Source organism: Myodes glareolus, chromosome 3 (genome assembly GCF_982192425.1).
Source record: "Myodes glareolus chromosome 3, mMyoGla1.1, whole genome shotgun sequence".
Classification (NCBI taxonomy): Eukaryota; Metazoa; Chordata; class Mammalia; order Rodentia; family Cricetidae; genus Myodes; species Myodes glareolus.
The window spans coordinates 15,892,738-15,910,040 of NC_142028.1; the positions used below are offsets into that span (position 1 = coordinate 15,892,738).

The 17,303-nt window shown below is 43.8% G+C and overlaps 3 protein-coding genes across 7 annotated transcripts in view; 2 read left to right on the forward strand and 1 right to left on the reverse strand.

Moving 5' to 3' along the window:
* On the reverse strand, window positions 1-14,944 carry C3H12orf60 (chromosome 3 C12orf60 homolog). 3 transcript variants are annotated; one of them, XM_048432453.3, is made up of 3 exons: window positions 14,579-14,944; window positions 9,347-9,397; window positions 1-1,231 (listed from the first exon to the last, which is right to left on the reverse strand). In XM_048432453.3, the coding sequence occupies exons 1-3, from the start codon at window positions 14,582-14,584 to the stop codon at window positions 449-451; spliced, it is 840 nt and encodes a 279-aa protein (XP_048288410.3). In that variant the 5' UTR covers window positions 14,585-14,944; the 3' UTR covers window positions 1-448. The 3 variants fall into 3 exon arrangements, with proteins under 3 accessions (XP_048288410.3, XP_048288413.3, XP_048288412.3); XM_048432456.3 differs by lacking the exon at window positions 14,579-14,944 and adding an exon at window positions 14,206-14,550; XM_048432455.3 differs by lacking the exon at window positions 9,347-9,397.
* Smco3 (single-pass membrane protein with coiled-coil domains 3) lies at window positions 5,793-13,320 on the forward strand. Of its 2 annotated transcripts, none has more exons than XM_085687267.2 (2): window positions 5,793-6,164; window positions 11,999-13,320. In XM_085687267.2, exon 2 carries the CDS (start codon window positions 12,028-12,030, stop codon window positions 12,703-12,705), a length of 678 nt encoding a protein of 225 aa, XP_085543393.1. In that variant the 5' UTR covers window positions 5,793-6,164; window positions 11,999-12,027; the 3' UTR covers window positions 12,706-13,320. The 2 variants fall into 2 exon arrangements, with proteins under 2 accessions (XP_085543393.1, XP_048288415.3); XM_048432458.3 differs by having other exon boundaries at window positions 5,796-6,164; window positions 12,012-13,320.
* Window positions 14,935-17,303, forward strand: part of Wbp11 (WW domain binding protein 11) — a 14,229-nt gene continuing 11,860 nt past the window's right edge. Inside the window, exons 1-4 of one of the 2 annotated variants that reach the window (XM_087904039.1) lie at window positions 14,939-15,072; window positions 15,725-15,882; window positions 16,578-16,683; window positions 17,216-17,247. In XM_087904039.1, coding sequence (XP_087760165.1) covers window positions 16,620-16,683; window positions 17,216-17,247 — 96 coding nt within the window. In that variant the 5' untranslated portion in view covers window positions 14,939-15,072; window positions 15,725-15,882; window positions 16,578-16,619. Of the gene's footprint in view, window positions 15,073-15,724; window positions 15,883-16,577; window positions 16,684-17,215; window positions 17,248-17,303 lie in introns of both variants that reach the window. The other variant, XM_087904038.1, reaches the window with a different exon arrangement.

Genomic DNA, 17,303 nt, shown 5'->3' on the forward strand with positions numbered 1-17,303 from the left:
TTGTGTTTCCTGGGAATGGGCAGTCACACTCCTTCCTTTATGATAATGAACGGATGACAGTTTGGATTACAGTACAGAAGAGTTCACCATATGAGAATGCCAGCACTTGCCTGGACTGGATGCTGTTGTAACTGCAGATGGACTTGTGAGAAGGAGAGATTAGTTGCTTAATTAACGCTTTCAAAGCAACAGCAGATTTAGAAGATTCCTGAACGAAATACTGAGTGCCTTGATCCCTACAGCAGCACATTCTATTTGATCACTGCGGTTATCCCTTTTGGTGTAACCAGTCAGAACTACAGGTGAGCAGTTTGTCAAAGGATGCCTCTCAAGACTGAAATGCTAACATACCACCCTTACAGCATTGATGGAATGTACAAAGTACCACAAAAAAAATGAGAGTTCCAGTTGATTTCAGACAGAAAGGAACACATCTTGCATTGCGCCTCTACTTGGTCCCAGCTTCCCTAAATGTGGAGATGCCCCCTTCCATGGTCTCTATGGCTTTCTGGAGGACCTGTAAGGTGAGCTCCATAGTCTGGATTAACTGTTCCAGTTCATCTGCGGCTGTTTCCTCTGGCTTGTGGGCATCCTCAGTTCCCAGGGCATCTTGCAGCTTCTTCAAGGCATCCTCTGGAGTGGCCTTGGGATGTTCTGGACTTGTGATTTTCTCGGATGTGGTGGCACTTGTGATTTTCTCGGATGTGGTGGCACCCAATTGTTCTTTGGTCTCTTCTCTATAGAAGTCACATAATCGGAGACCCATGATGGGGAACTGCATCAGGTTTGAGAAAGACAATTCCAGACTCCCAAGGACGAGACTACTGCTCAGCACAGAGGCAGCGGCTGGGACCTGGATATTTCTGAGCATTTCTCGAACTGTGTGGTGTGGGCTCACGTTGACACACTTCTCCACTGCAGAGGTCACAGCAGTCGCCACCGTGGAACATAAAGGCCGCTTCTGCCCTTGTTTGTGCTTGGCTTCAACCATCAGTTGCATCTCTTTAAAATTTGTGATCATTTGCTCAAAGAAATCTTTAATGCAACAGTCTTCCTTCAGATCCACCGGGAGGACCCGCGTCTTCATCGTGAGGTTAAACAACTCAACGAACTTATTTATGAAGGAAGCCAGATCTCGAATGTGGAAGAAAAATATTTTGGCAGCTTGACTCAGTCTCTCTTTATCCTTTTCTGACTCCGCAGACATTTCTCCAACAAAGAACTCGCAGCCCTGTTAAGCAAAGCAGAACGCAAATGAAACTAAGATTGGAGCCGGCCACCATGAAGAGACTAAAGGATGACTGAAACACAAAAAGTCCTGACAAGGACAGGAGAGCTCTCCAGTAGCGAGGCAGACGTGGTTCTGGGCTTTAATAGAAACAGAGGGTAGAGCAGGAGGGTAGTGCAGGAAATCTTGCTGAATTTATACCTACTTACACATTGGGTAGCTAGCTGGGCATTCGCAGGCATGGAGGCCACTGAAGAGGATCCCTCCCTCTCAGGACCAGCTTTGAACCCCACATGTAGTTGCCCTGGTAACACACTAACTTTACAGAAGGGGAAATATCACGTCTGTCCTTAGATGGGAAATGCTACAGCAGAGGGAGGAAGCCTGAGAGGAGGAGGGCGGGGCAGCAGGGCTTGCTCAGTCTCCATTAAGAGGAGGCTGTTTCAATCTGAGCATAGTGGTGCAGGCCTTTAATTCCAGCAGAGGTGGGTGGAACTCTGTGAGTTTAAGGACGCTGTCAGTACAAAGTGAGTTCCAGGACACCCCAAGCCAAGGACATGTAGAGAGACCATGCTCACAAAAAGAAATGGGGGGGGGGCAGGGGAGCGCATAATTTCTTCCTAGTATGGTAGTTTGTAGATTTTTTTAAAACTTATCTTGACTTTTCTGCTCTATTTTTGTGGTATTTTTATTCTTTGGGGCAAAGAATGGAATCTGAGCTCTACCTCTGGCCCTGAGCCACATGACATTCTGAACTGCCCATAAGAATGTCAGGTTACAATCTTGTCTGGTGATGGGGGGGGCAGACAATGGTGCCACATGCCTTTAATCTCAGCACTCAGGAGGAAGAGGCAGGCAGATCTTTGTGAGTTTGAGGCCAGTCTGGTCTACAGGAGCCAGGGCTGTTACACAGAGAAACCCTGTCTCAAAGTCTCAAAATGCAAACAAACAAAGTAAGATTACATAATCAGTCACCTAGATAGGACCCCTCAAAGCTGCAAGCTGAAGAAGTGAGATGCACAGCTAGTCCTGCTACAACACTGTCTGGGCCCTAGGGAGACGGCCACCCACAAGCCTGGGGACCTCAGTTTGACCCCAGAACCGGGTGGAAGGAGAAAATGACTCCTGTGAGCTCTCTCCTGACATCACTAGTGCAGCTGGGGCAAGTGCAGGCCTCCACACCACAACAATAACAACAGAGAGGCTGAAATGGCCTCTTGAGTGAGAGGAATGTGAGAGGAATGGTTGGTGTTTACTGATATAAAAACATACTATTACAAAGACAAAACCTCCACAGAGGCTAGCAGATCTTCACTGTCAATCCTGAGTCCTACCTCAGAGGTGGAGTTTTTCTTTCTCGCTTTCTCCCCTGTTTTGGATATTGACACAAACCCTAGTCCTGCTTGCCTTGATACTCTGGTCACCTCTGTCTCTCTCTGTCTCTCTGTGTCTCTCTCTCTGTCTCTCTCTCTCTGTCTCTCTGTCTCTCTCTCTCTCTGTCTCTCTCTCTCTCTCTGTCTCTCTCTCTCTCTCCACTCCTCTTCCTCATACAAATGCTCGCAAACTTATTTCTATCTCAAAAGATGGATTCTCTCTCTTCTTCCTACCCATCCCCTTATCTTAGCTCCTTCCTGTTGATGTGTAACGTAGGGGAGAGGGCACTCGTCTTGGCACCCTGGCCACACTTGGCGGTCAGTGTGGAGATGTCACAGATACAGGAGCTACAGACAAGCAGAGAGCAAGGAGTGCAGGCTTAGACTCAGCTCCCCCTCTCCACTCCTGCAGCCCACGATCTGGGGAATGGTGCCGCTCACAGTGGGGTGGGGCTTCCCACCACAGTTAATGCAATCTAGACAGTCTCCCCAGACATGTTCAGAGGCCCATCTCTCTGGTGATTCTAGAGTCTGCCTAGTTTGACAACACTAAACATCATATCCCTCCTCCTGGAAGCTGTCAAGATTTACAACTTGTCTGCTCTCCCCCCCACCCACCTTGAACTCCAGTTGAAGTGTCCTTAAGTTTTCTTCTGGGTTCTTTTTTAGATTATTTTATCTCAGAGGCTAAGAAGCCACAAAAGGGCCCGGCCCCAACATGCTCCTTGGTAACATACATAATCAAATACTGTGTGCTGTCCCAAGACTCCCCAGGAACACCAACAGCGCACGGACTATCAGTCTAATCTACCCCTTTCCTCTTCATTCCTGTCTGGTTATAGTGCCTGGCGGCTGGACCTTGACAGCGTGCCTAGATCCTCTTCCCTGCCACACCAGGACAAAGGACAAAACAGCACACGCACCAGCAGGCTCCAGACAGGTCCTAAAACTAGACCTGGAGGTGGCTTCCAGACGAGCCCTGCACTTAAGGCAGGAGGTGACTGTGTTTAAATCAGGAGGCCTACGCTCATCTTCAGTTGTTGGGCCAACCCCATGGCAAGCCTGGGAGATGCATGAACTTGCAGTCCTACTGGGGACTCATGCAGCGTTGGTAATTAGACTCATACACATGTGGAGTCGCCTGACCACCATCAGCCAAGGGCAACCATGTAGGTAACCAAGATGGTGGTACCCACATGGGCATAGCCATGGTGGTGCTAATGAAGATAATGATGCCTATGTGGCTGCCTTGGACCTACACTTCCTCCAGGTCCTCTGGGACCACATACTCCATATTTACCTGCACAGACATCTGCTCAGCCATCTTTACACTCTCCTTCCTTCCTTCCTTCCTTCCTTCCTTCCTTCCTTCCTTCCTCATTTCCTCTCTCCTTACTTCTTTCACCTTCCCTGAGTCCCACTAGGACAATGGAAACAGCACACCAAGACACCACAGGCTTGGACAAAGAGACTGCCACATAGCAATGGCAGCCATTGCCTGTGTACTCACACCTAAGGTAATCTCTCCATAGACCAACTGCTGTCCTGAGGCTGTGGGGATGAACACACTGAAAAGGTCAACTCTGTTACCCACTGGGTCCCCAAACCTGAATGCTTATCTCACCTGTCCTGCAGGGCCAATCCCTTCTGTGAATGGGGCTTTGAAATGTGGGGCCCAGATGTCAAAAAACAAGATACAGCAGAAGGGGCAGCCTGGGGACAGGGTTCAAAGTGAATACTGTCCAGGGTCTAAATGCCAGAGACTTTGCTAGGCAACAAGGAAAATCAGCATGGTTGGGGCGGGGGGGTCACTCCCTCTCAGGTCTCCTGGTTAAGTTTGGTCTGTACGTTCTTCTCTTGGAGTTGACTTCCTCTTGCTTCATCCCACCCCAGTGCTCTCAAAGCCTCCCAGAGGCAGGTAGTCCTCTACTTTTCCTAAAGCAATGAGACTTTTTCTGGGACAAGAAGTCCAAAGTAGTGTGGGAATTACTACTCACCTTCAATTTTCACCTACAAAGACAGCATCAATTGACATGCTGGGTTGGAGAGATGGCTCAGTGATTAATAGTACAGGACAGTTCTGTATTCTGTCAATTATGTTTTAAATAAATGCTGATTGGCCAATAGCCAGGCAGGAAGTAAAGGCAGGACAACCAGACAGAAAGTAGAGGTGGGGCAATGAGAACAGTAGAATTCTGGGAAGGAGAAAGCCTATTCCTCTGCAGTCTGGTCCAGACACCGAAGAAGCAGGATGTAACCTGCCTGGCTGAAAAGGGTACCGAGCCATCTGGCTAACATAGATAAGAATAAAGGGTTAATATAAGTGATAAGAACTAATACAAAGCCTGAGCTAATGGGCCAATCAGTTTATAACCTATAAAGATCTCTGTGTGATTTTCTTTGGGACTTGCTGGCTGTGGGAACTGGGCAGGACAGAAACCCAAACAAGCAGGCCCTCATGTTACAGGTTAAGAGCATTGTGTGCGCTTCCGGAGGACCTGGGTTCAGTTAAAAGTACCTACATGGCAGGTCACAGCTGCCCATAACTCCAATGTCCTCCTCTGACCTCTACAGGCTGCTGCACATGCTGTGCTCATGTGCGCTCAGACTCCCACTCACACACATACACATAAAATAGAAAAGGAATGCTGAGAGCTGATGTGGGGAGAGATGGTCTTAGCTGATGTGGGGAGAGATGGTCTTCCCAGGGATGAGTCACCTCATTGATCAGCCAATATCAAGTGTTAAACACTGAAATCATATACATACAAGTAACACGAAATGGAGTGAGAGGACTGTGTGTAATATATATATATATATATATATATATATATATATATATAGTGTGTGTGTGTGTGTGTGTGTGTGTGTGTGTGTGTGTACACTTAACAACAGCAGCTAGAGAAACAGAAGCCATGATTTCAGGAGGGAGAAGGGGGAGTGCAGAGGAGACAGTGCAGAGAGGAAAGGGAGACCCAGGCACTGAGTCTTTGGGACCAGTGCACCTCTGCTAAGACAATAACAAGTGACAAAAACAAAACTCCTAGCCTGGGAAAAAACAAACTCTGGGATACATTTTTGACTGTGTCTGGTTTTATATATCCTAAGAATCTGAACAAAGTCACCAGCAACAGATAAAGGTCCAAACGCAGTAGAAGCCAAAGAAAATAAATCTGGAGGAGTTGATAAGATGAATTCCCAAGGTTACAACCAAAGAGTCATCCCTCTGCCTGTTTGGTTTTGTTCAGTTTTACGGCGTTTTTAATATAAGAAAAACTCATTAAAAAGCAGAAAATATAGAAACAAGTTCTGCCAATTTATTAATCCCTCAAGTTACATTGCTTATGGCATCAACAGATTGTATTGTCGGAAACTGAAGGCTTCTCGGAACTATACCAGGGAGAAGTGGCTGTAAACCCGACAGGCAGAGGGACCCAGCAGCGACCAGCAAAGCCTGTAGATCATCACATTCCACCAGAAGCTTCCAGATAAACCCACATGAGAAAGCCCTTCAACAATACTCCTAAACATCAGAGGGGACAGAAACTTGGGAGCCCAACAAGGTAAGCGATGTGGAAAGTCCTACGAGTGAGCATTCTAACACCCTGAGTGCCAAGGGTTCAGGGCTCTGGAATAACGCCAGTTTTGGGGAGCCACATATAGTGCCAGCTTTGTTTTGAGAGGATCGCAGGGTATGCTTTGGCGATTGCCTCCTTGAAGATGACAGGGAATGAATACTTTCACTGAAAGATGTAGGACTAAGTCACTGAAGGAGAAAAGCAATGCAGACATTCATTTTAAGAAGGCTGGAGGTGCCATGATGCATGAAAGTATGTTGCTTGTGTGGATAACATGTACTTTCTATGTCATGAATGTCATCAAGAGACCCAGAAGCTAGTTCTGAGAGAATGAAAGTGAGCTCTTACTTTAGTTACTACACAGCTCTTGCTTGTACTCTGTGAAGTCAACCACACTTGGTGTGCCACACACACCATGTGCCTTTAAACAGCCTTTGATGAGGTGAGCATTGTTTTTCTCAGAAATGTCTCAAGTGCTTAATGGGATCCTTTGATAAGTGGAAATGGATAAACTTGATAGTCTACTATCTAATAGAATGCTCAGAATCATTAGTGCATTCTGTTCTAAATATTTCTCAGAGGAATTGGTATCAGAAAATGTATCACAACTTAAAATTTGAACACCAGAGATTTGATTTGAAGTGAGGCTCAGGACTAGACAGCAGCTGCTCTTTCCTTCTACAAGGCTCCTGGCCATATTTGTATGCTGTGTCCACTCACCAGTGGACAGTGAGGAGCCAAGACAGCAGTGCATATGCTGAGAGAACACCAGTGACAATATGGGAGCCTTGGCCCTACCTCCTCTCCCTCTCTTTCTCTCTGTGTGCGCATGTAATATAAAATATAATTATTATGGACAAAGTCCAGATCTACACAGCAGTGATTATACTGACATAGTGAACTTGCATGTATTAATTATCCTTTGACCTTCGACCTAGCTTTAGGAAGGACAGAACAAGGCCCATCTTATTTTTCTATGACCCCATGATGTGGGATTCCCCTCTGTATGCTGTGAATACCATTGGTTAATAAAGAAGCTACTTTGTACCTAATGCAGCACAGAACAGGGCAAGGTAGGAATTTGAAACAGATAGAGGAGAGAGGAGGTGGAGTCAAAGAGAAGCTAAGGAGCTGCCAGAGAAGAAAGATGCCAGCTGCCACCCTGAACCTTACCAGTAAACCACAAGCTTTGTGGTAAAATACAGAATAATAGAAATGGGTTAATTTAAGATATAAGAGCTAGCCAATGAGAAGCGTACGCTAATAGGCCAAGCAGTGTTGTAATAATATAGTTTTTGTGGGATTATTTTGGCTCTGCAGCTAGGAACAAATAAGCAGCCTCCGACTACAATCCCACCATACTATCTGTTCCAATTTAGTGAGAAATAAATCCCAGGGGTCTTATCATTTCATATTAAATGTCCTAAGTATACATTCCTAAAAGGAAAATTTCTTCTGAAATGTATCCTATGTTCTCCAAATCAACACTATTTCAACAAGACCACTTTGGAGAGAGATCAGTATCATGGCATGAAAATTTACTTTGATTATCAGCATAAAAGCTTTTGAAATGCAATTTGAATATGTTTCAAAGGTAATAAAAACTAGGATCACTAAGATAGTAAAAGTGTGTGCTGTCAAGCCTGACAACTTGAATTTGATCCCCAGAAGTCACGAGGTAGAAGGAGAGAAATAACTTTTACTTCCATGTGAAAATAATTCCTCTTATGTTGTTTTTCTACCTATTTATTCCAGGGAAATAACACGGATGATGGAGGAAAAATAAACTAACCAAATCATCCATATAAACATTACATCAGTGACATAATTTGAGATTTAATGAATAATGATAAAGATTTAGAATAGTTTATATAACTAATAAAGTCTTATAAAATTAGAAACATAGGAAAGTAAATGAGCTAAAATAAAAAGAATTTTACTATTACTATCATTTTACCGTGACTATAACTTTGCAGAGATCCTTATGCACATAGACAAAGTTTAGGACTAACTACAACAAACTGAGATAGTAGGACTGCAGATGTCTTTCTCTGTTTAAATATACATTTTTGTAATGGTTTTATACATAAAATATTCTCTGTTACTATTTTTAATTCCTCAACATTATGATTTGGGCATCTACCAGAACTCAAATTATATGAAGCTTCTTCTGTGAAGTTTCCTGCAGGTCCCCCAATCTTCATTTCTCTCTTTAAATTCCTGTAGCTCTTGACAGACAAAGCAATGGTGTTGTTCATAAAGTACCCTAAAGAGTCTTGTGGAAAACGTAACCAGCAAGAAGCAACATAGCAGTGAAGGAGGGGGTGAATAAGAGAGAAGCATAATGAGATATATGTATAAAATACCATAATGAAGCCCACTATTTTGAACGTTAACTTTAAACTTTAATTTAAATAGGTATTTTAAAGCATGGTAAACCAGGTGTGGTGGCACATGCCTTTAATCCTAGTATGTGGGAGGCAGAGATAAGAGGATCTCTATGAGTTCAAGGTCAGCCTGGATTACATCCAAAGTTCCATGCCTGCCAGAGATATTTATATTGATATTATTAAGAGGCAGTACCCTTTCTCTTGTAATGTGGCTCTTTTCCAGCAAAGTTAAACCACCTGCACATTACCATAAAATTAACCTTAATTCCTTTCTTTTCTATTTCTCCCCCACCCCACCCACTTTGAGACAGTCTCAGGTAACTCAGGTTGATCTTGGACTCACTGTGTAGTCGAGGTTGACTTTGAACTTGAACTCCTGATCCTCCTGCCTCTACCTCTTAAATTCTGTGATTGAGTTAGTTATGCACAACTACTCTTGGACTCAAAAGCCTGTTTTAACTACCCAACACTCACATCAAACTATATTTTAACCCCCTAGAGCCCAGATGTAAACCAAGCACAGCAAAACTGCATCAGCAAAGGCATGGGTGAGATGGGACTCCCAGGAGCCACGAGCTCCCCCTACTGGCTAGCGAGTTCCCAACAGGCTGTGGAAGGGCACTAGAATCTGGCTTAGTTGATGCTGCAAGAAGTGGACAGTAACCTTCAAACAGAGTGAGAGCTTTCTCATTCACAGGAAGCACTGGTTATATGATAACTCAGATTTTATGAAAGCCCAAATCTGCCATACATAGGTCTGTTACCTGTTAAACTCACCTCTGAGGCTCCTAGTAATGCCTCGATCTTTAACAGGCTCCAGGCAAGTAACTGTCAAAAATGTAATAAAGTGGTAGTAAGTGTATGGCCCAGAACACCTTTCGGGCATAGATGGCATTGTGTCATTGGCAGGCATCAGTGAGCTTTAAGAAGCCTAATAACAGGGCTTCTGCTCCACTGAGTAGAGCAACCAGACTGAAATTCAGAAGCAAACAGTTGAAAGCCAGAATGGAAGCAGCACACATTATCCACTCTCGATACTTCGTGCAGCATGAGCCTTAACTATCATGTGCACATTTAAAGGGATCAGTTCAAAAACCCACAAGCTGTGACCCTTCCTGAGTAATCAAGTGTCTCTACCTGGGGGCAATACTAATAGAGAGAAATAAAAAGTGGGAATTGTTTAAAAATTGACTTCACACAAGTCAATCACAAATCTTGTATAACCATTTTTTTTCAATTTGACATTGTAGTTATAAATGCCTTAACTTCCTAACCTGATTAGAAAAACCAAGGAAGTGGAGCATCACCCATAGTTCCTTCTTTGTGTTTCACTAGGTTGAAGAAAAGCACTTCTGAAAATTGTACCGAACACAAACTACAAACAACAAACGCAGTTCAAAGATGCTAGCTGGCTTTAGTTTCAGTGTTAGGGTAGACAGCATCAAATTCTTTTAAGTGTGCTCTGATGCACCAAACACAAGATAATTGTTCTTTTAACAGAAAAGGACAGATGTGAGAACAAACAAGATCAGAATATAACTTGGTAGTCAGTTGTCTGCCTTGTAAAACAGAAACAGGAAGACAGCCTTACAACACAGACAACAGAGAAATGATTGCTTGGTAATATATATATATATATATATATATATATATATATATATATATATACCTTTATGTATTTATAATATATAAATATATAAAGCAGGGTTAGAGAGATGGCTCTGAGGTTAAGATCACTGGACGCTCTTTCCAAAGAACCTGAGTTCAGTTACCAGCACCCACATGGAGGCTCACAACTGTCTGTAACTTCAGTTCTAGGGAATTCGGTGTCTTCTTCTGGCCTTAGAGGGCACTAGGCACACACATGATGCACAGACATGCATACATGCAGACAAAACACTCTTACACATAAAATAAAATAATTATAAAACTAACCATTGCAGAGTTTAACAGAATGTCAAAGTGCCAAGCACACAGAAAGCCTATTTGAAGTATGCACATTAAGTTAGAATGGCTGTTCTTTCTGTGCCCAGTTTTTCAGTAAAATAAACTCAGAAAAGCATCATTGCTTTCTTCTCTTAGTAGAAGGTGCTGTGAGTCACAGCACAAGTCCCCCCAAGTTACCTGTATTGTCCCACAGTGTGCTTTGGCTACTAATGCTTTTGTGAGAAGCCATTACCTTCCTTCAAACACTCACTCTTGGCTGTCTTAATGGCTGAGGACAGAGTGTGATGGCTGCTCTCAGCACTCAGGAGGTAGAAACAGGAGATGACTGTGAGTTTGAGATTTACTGGGCTACCTAGTGAATTCATATGTGTCTGGCCTACATGTGAGACCCTCTTTCATACAAAACAAATGGTCACATGCAATATAGACTATACTAAATCATTTAATGTGTGTGCTTTACGAAGAGAGTCCTAGACATAATCATAACTGTCCTGTCCTTGTTTGGTGTCCCAATCCTCCTTAAATGATATTCCAACCAACCATCTTGAAAATACACTCTTATTCTGAGAAATTTTTTGTATTTTGAGCTAGGATTTCACTGAACTGCTCTGGCTGACTTGGAACTTGTTATGCAGTACAGGCTGATCTTGAACTCACAGAGATCTGCCTGCCTCTGCGTCCAGAGTGCCAGAGTCAGAGGCATACACCACCATGCCTGGCTCATGGAGAATTTTTTTAAGATTCTAATATTACATGGGCATCCTTTTCGATAGTCCTTATGTTTTCAAAACAACTGGCCTGTAGAGGTATAAAATAGGCTAACATTTTATTTCCCTTTTTAAATTTTGAAATTATTTATTGGGGAGAGGTGAGGTGGTTGTGGGTGGGTGCATGAATGCCGCGGTAGGTGTGTAGAGGACACGTCCCAAGAGTCAGTTCTCGCCTCTATCATGTGGGTTTCAGGTTTGTAAAGCAAGTACTGGTACCCACTAAGCCATCTAGACGGTCCTGGTGTGAATAGTTTACAATATCAAATGCATACCCACTAAATTTATATCAGTGTTACTGTAGACACAGAGATCTTTATACTATTGATTTACCTCTAGGTGCCTGAGAAACATATCTGGTAGACACACACTTAACGTATTGGCTAAGGGATTGGGGAAATAAGTAACTAAGTAAACAAGAGGTGGAGAGCTGACCTCTGAAGGGCTGTGAGGGTTCAGCTCAGTTTGCTGGATGCTTGTGTAGCATGAATGAAGCTCTGCATTTGGTCCCCAGCACCGAATAAAGCAGGCAGGGGGTACAGGCCTGTAAGCACAGCTCATGGGAGGCTGAGGCTGGAGGATCAGAAATTCACACCTAGTTTGTCTCAAACCAACAAATAAATCAAACCTGCTAAGTTCTCAGGGAAAGCTTTCGCTGTGGCTACTTTGAAGGCCTCTGGGGTAGAGTCACACAGGTACTCTGTGACAATTTCAGCTTGATTTTTCAGAGACGGTGGCTGCAATATGGCTCAGAGTGACTTCCTCTACCCAGAAAACCCAAAGAGGCGGCAAGAAGTGAATCGCCTTCACCAGCAGCTCCTGGACTGCCTGTCTGACAGCTTCCAGGTCACCAACAAGCTGGCAGGGGTCCTGAACACCCACTTGGGCTGTAAGCTGGCCTTCATTGAAATGAAAAGAGATGGGACCATCAAAGAAAACTGTGACATCATTATCCAAGCCATGACCAAAATCCAAAAGGAACTGCAAAAGGTTGATGAGGCCCTGAAAGACAAACTGGAGCCAACCCTTTATAGGAAGCTTCAGGATATCAAGGAAAGGGAAACAGAGAAGATAGCAATTGTGCAAAAGGTCATTTCGGTCATCCTGGGAGAAGCTACATCTGCAGCCAGTGCAGTGGCTGTTAAACTCGTGGGCTCAAATGTCACAACTGGCATAATTAACAAGCTGGTCACAGTGCTAGCTCACATCGGGACTTCTCTCCTTGGTAGCATTGGAATTGCTGTGCTTAGTCTTGGCATAGATATGATCATTCAAGCCATCTTGGGAGCAGTGGAGAAGACGCAGCTTCAAGCAGCCATCAGAAGTTACGAGAAGCATCTGGTGGAGTTCAAGGCCGCCTCAGAGAGGTACCATCATGCCATCACTGAGGTCAGCAGTGCCGTGAAGCGCCAGATGAGATGAAGTCGTGTCTCTACCACTGGGTTAGTCCCCTGCTTCCCCCTTCATTGCAATGCTTATTTCTTTAACTAGCTTCATTTTCCATATGCCCCTGATGTGGACAGAGACAGAGTAAATAATTTGGAATGTCTGGGTTCTGGAGCAACAGTGAGTGCCCAACTCGGAGGTACCAGACCCTCAAGGAAGAGTCTCTAACCAGACGTTCTCTTCCCCTGCTGTCAGAACCATGTGGTAGAAAGGCATCACTGAGCAGCAGGTACAGAATTGTGTCCTTGTTCCCAATCAGTGTCCTCAAACATCCCACATACATGTCGAGACCATGCCTATCACCTGTCCCAGCCGTCACTTGAGTCTAACGAGACATACTCATCGGGCTGGACACACACCTATGGGACACACACCTACAGGAGAACTAGAAATACTTCCATATTTTTACCACTGGATTAAATCCAATTGTCTGATGGATTTAAATATGGAAAGGACAGCAAAGCAGCTACAGTTCCTTCAAGAATGAAAGGAGGCAATGGAACTCGGCTTGGTGTCTACTAATTACAAAGCGTGCCTGGGTGGATTTGGAAAAGAATAAAATAATAAAACTTGTTTCTATAATGCAACTAATATTGACGAACTGTCATGTATCACTTCAGCAGTGTAACACTCTGGAACAAGAATAAATCCCAACTATCCACGCATAAAACATATTAGGGGGAGGAAGAAGACTCCATTCCCTTTAGGAATTTTAGAAACAGCCAGAGGCTATGGAGGCCTACTGATACACCTTAATTTCTATAGCTACAGCATTTGTTTTCTAAATCCTTCAGCTAAATTCCCACTGAGCCAATTTTAGGGTCTACTTCAAAAATTATTATACTGCTGATGCTGAGAATGTCTTTTTTATAGTTGTTTTGTTTTTAAGTAAAAAAAATACATTGATACATTAAAATAAAACATTGAGTATGTCTCAAAAATATCTTACAGATATGAAAAATTTTAACTAGCCATATGACTTTTTCAAATGTATTACTTTTTATTTTACTGCTGCTTTTATAAATTATTTTCAACATATCACAGTTTGGGTCACCTTCAGGTTTATTATTTTATTACCCGATTTGTAAGTTTTGGATGACTAGATCTTTACTGACACTCAGAGTAATCAAACCAAGAATTTACTAAGACACCCAAGCATCACGGGTCATATCTGCAATTCCATCAGTCAAAACGATGAGATAGGAGGATGGGGAGATGGAGTCCTACTTATTGAATAGGCAAGTCATGGCTTCATAGCAATCCTATTTCAAACTTTAATTTTTTTCTACTACAACAAAGCTTAAGTATGGAACTGACGTAACGCTGTTGTGGGACACACTTGACACATTATAAACATTAATATGCATCTCTCGCAATACTTATGAAACACCTGGTATCAAAAATTCCCTTATAACCTTTATCTTGAAAAACATCCAAGCATGAGAGCTTTAAGAAGATTTCAATTAAAATGCTTACCTTTAAGGGGAAAGGGGGAAGGAGTTTTAAGGAATGGGGATGAAGAAGGGAAGGACGAGGACTAGAGAGAAATAATTATTCCAAGCGTGTAATGACATCATAAAGGACTTTGGGCTGACGGAAAGACCAGTAGGGATGGGAGTGTTACGGAACAACTTCTCCTCTGTAAAATCTAAAGTATGTATTATGATTCTCTTTAAAAATATTTTTTTCGTGTAGTTTATCTATTCGTGAGTCGCGCCAGGAAATGACTTTTTTTTTTCAGTTCCACGCGTGCTGGGTGTTTATGAACCACTACTGAATTTCTAGGAGCACCAGGCACCAGAGGGCTGATGTTCGCCGAGTCGGTGCCCAGTGTTACTCGGGAACTTACTTTCATCCATTTACACCCAACACGGGGAACGAACCAAAGACATGGCTCTGCCCGGCGGGGACACAGGCACCTGACGTCTCAACAGAAGGAGCCTCCGGAAATACGTCAGAAGTCCGAGAGAAGCAAAAATTGACCAATCAAATATCAGCTTCCTTCTTTTCATTCTTATTGGACTATATCAGTGTCAATCTACAATGCTTCGGAATGAGGCGGGTTCTTGGCCGACAGCTATCCAATCGGATGTTGGGTTGGAGCGGAAGCAACTCTGGCCCTGACGTCGTTTTGTCCTCTCTATGGTCCCGGGCCTCAGCAACGCGGTGAGAGCGTCGGCCGCGGGTACAGGAAGTGACGTAAGGATGGCGGAGGGGCGCGAGGTTTCAAGATGGCGGGGTCTGGGTGGTTGACCGAGAGGCAGAGGTGAAGGCCCCGACCGCAGAAAGTAGGCTGGGACCGCCCGCTCCCCGACCTCGCCGATCCGGGAGCCCCGCAGTCGCGTGAGTGTGCGCGGTCGCAGTGCTCCGTCGCCCGCGACTCTCCGGGGCCTGCGCGGCCGCCTCGGAGACACCGGGCCCGGGAGTCGCGCTCTTCCTCCGCCGGGCCGGGGTCGCGGGAGCTGCGAGCTGGAGGGCCCCGGGGCCGGGCCGGCGTGGCGCGGCGTCCTACCGTCCCGGCCCGTTATTGCCGCTTCCTGAGCGCATCGGCCGGCGGCCTGCGTTGACGTCCGGCCGCTCGAGTCGGTGTCAACCGTCGCTATGGTGCCGGCCGGCAGTTGCGGTTGAGACCTCGGCTGTGGACCTGGAGAGGCCCTGCGGCGCGTGTGCTGTCCGGGTCCCCACGGTCTTTTGACCCGATCTCTCCCCGATGCTTCTGCTTTTAGGAGAGTCGCTTTTGTAGACGAAGGCATAAGGCCTTGTAAAAATTCTCAGTGACTCGTGGCTCTTGTGTTTTCAGTTGTGGGAGGGGGGAAAAAGGTCAGAACGTGAACCTGAGGCTACTTCAAAAAGGGAAACACTAAAGACGTTCAAAAATATCAAAGCTTGTATCCGTGTTTTTTTTTTTTCTAGTTCTCTATAATCAGTACCCTTCTCTTTTCTTCCTTCCATCATCCTGCCCCTCCTGTTTTCTGATAACGAAACATTTTCTAAGGAAATAATTGCCACCGAAGAGTTCTGAACCATCTAGAAAGTAGCATGGAGCTGGGCAGTTGGTGACTTCACGAAAGAAGCATTAACTAAAGCCTACAAGGTCGTAAAGAAGCCAGAGGAGTTAACAGTTGTGGATCTCCTCATTCCTTACCTTTAAAGGTGCCTTTTAAAGAAAGAAAGTAGATTTGTTTAGTGTGCAAAGAGGAGCAATAAGAAGGTACCCGTAGGCAAATGTCACATAGTTTCAACGGGAAACATTTGTTACTTTTTATTATTGGAAAGGTTAAATTTTGAAGGTTAACATTCATTCATTTTGAATGGAAGGAGGATTGATACAAATAAAAGCCTTGAAAATATTTTCCTACAGTGACTACCACTCTTAGTTACCTTAAAACAGAGAAATCGCCGCCTAGATCCATTATCCCTACTTGTGTTTGATTTCCCCCTCTGTATAAAGGGGATGTATGAAAGGACTAATGACTTCTTATACTCGGGGTTTGTATCCATTGCTAGGACTTTTTTCTAGTTAACTTTTGTTTTGTTTTGAGATAGTCTCTTATAGATCAGTCCACATCCAAGTACAAGCTCCTAGTTGATTCTTTTCAGCTGACAGAACTTTATAAAAGTGTTAAATAGTGAGTTAATGATATCTCATTGCCTTGACTAATACAGATGTTAGCTTTTCTGTGGTCAGCAAAGGTAAAGCTATATAATACATTCAGAATTAAAGAAAAAGCAGATTCTTACAAAATAATCAAGGGATATTTCTTTCAAGAAATTGATGAAAATTCTAAAAAAGGAAGACATTTTAAACATACAGGAAAACTGAAATTGTTCCTTTTTTTTAATTGCAGGTTTTTTCTTTAATGAAGAAGTAAATCATATAAATTGTCAACATGGGACGGAGATCAACATCCTCCACCAAGAGTGGGAAGTTTATGAACCCCACAGACCAAGCTCGTAAGTGCCATTAGTGTGGATGACAAAGTAGAAGAGATAAAAACTGCAGAGAATATTTCACTGTGGCTTAAGCAAGTTCAGCATTGGTAGGAGTGAGTTGGGTAAAGTCATGTTGAATTCTTAATAAAATTAATTCACATGACTAAATTGTTGAGAATGTAAGCAAGTTAAAACCATGTTTCTTTGTTGAACTTGGTTGACTTGCAAGATGAAATCGGATTGTCTTTTGTATTGGAGGTTTTAAACATAGTTTTTAAGTGATCGTTTGGTATTTGAGAATCTCTCCTTGTGGTTCAGTTGTCTCTGTGAAAACACACATTTTGACATTGGGGGTGTGAGGGTTAGAGCTACAGTTGTCGACAGGTCGGAGCCTCTGCTGTCGTTGCATAGCCCATGCTGCATAGGGAAGCCTCGGGAAGTGTGTGTGTGTGTGTGTGTGTGTGTGTGTGTGTGTGTGTGTGTGTTGTTGTTGTATAGATAGTAATGCTGATACTGAAGACGTGCGTTACATGGTCTTTTCCCCTCTCTTTAGGAAAGGAAGCCCGGAAAAGAGAACTGAAAAAGGTACAAATTCAGATGAACTCTGTATATTAATTGAGATTTTTGAATGAAATAATATT

What these genes read in the sequence shown, in the direction of transcription:
- Smco3 (XM_048432458.3), top strand. Translation starts at nt 6,100, where the DNA reads ATGAGAAAGCCCTTCAACAATACTCCTAAACATCAGAGGGGACAGAAA. An exon ending in AAACTTGGGAGCCCAACAAG is followed by an intron (nt 6,165 to 12,011) that starts GTAAGCGATGTG and finishes TTGATTTTTCAG; the next exon opens with AGACGGTGGCTGCAATATGG.
- C3H12orf60 (XM_048432453.3), bottom strand. An exon ending in CATTACTAGGAGCCTCAGAG is followed by an intron (nt 1,232 to 9,346) that starts GTGAGTTTAACA and finishes TTTGCTTAACAG; the next exon opens with GGCTGCGAGTTCTTTGTTGG.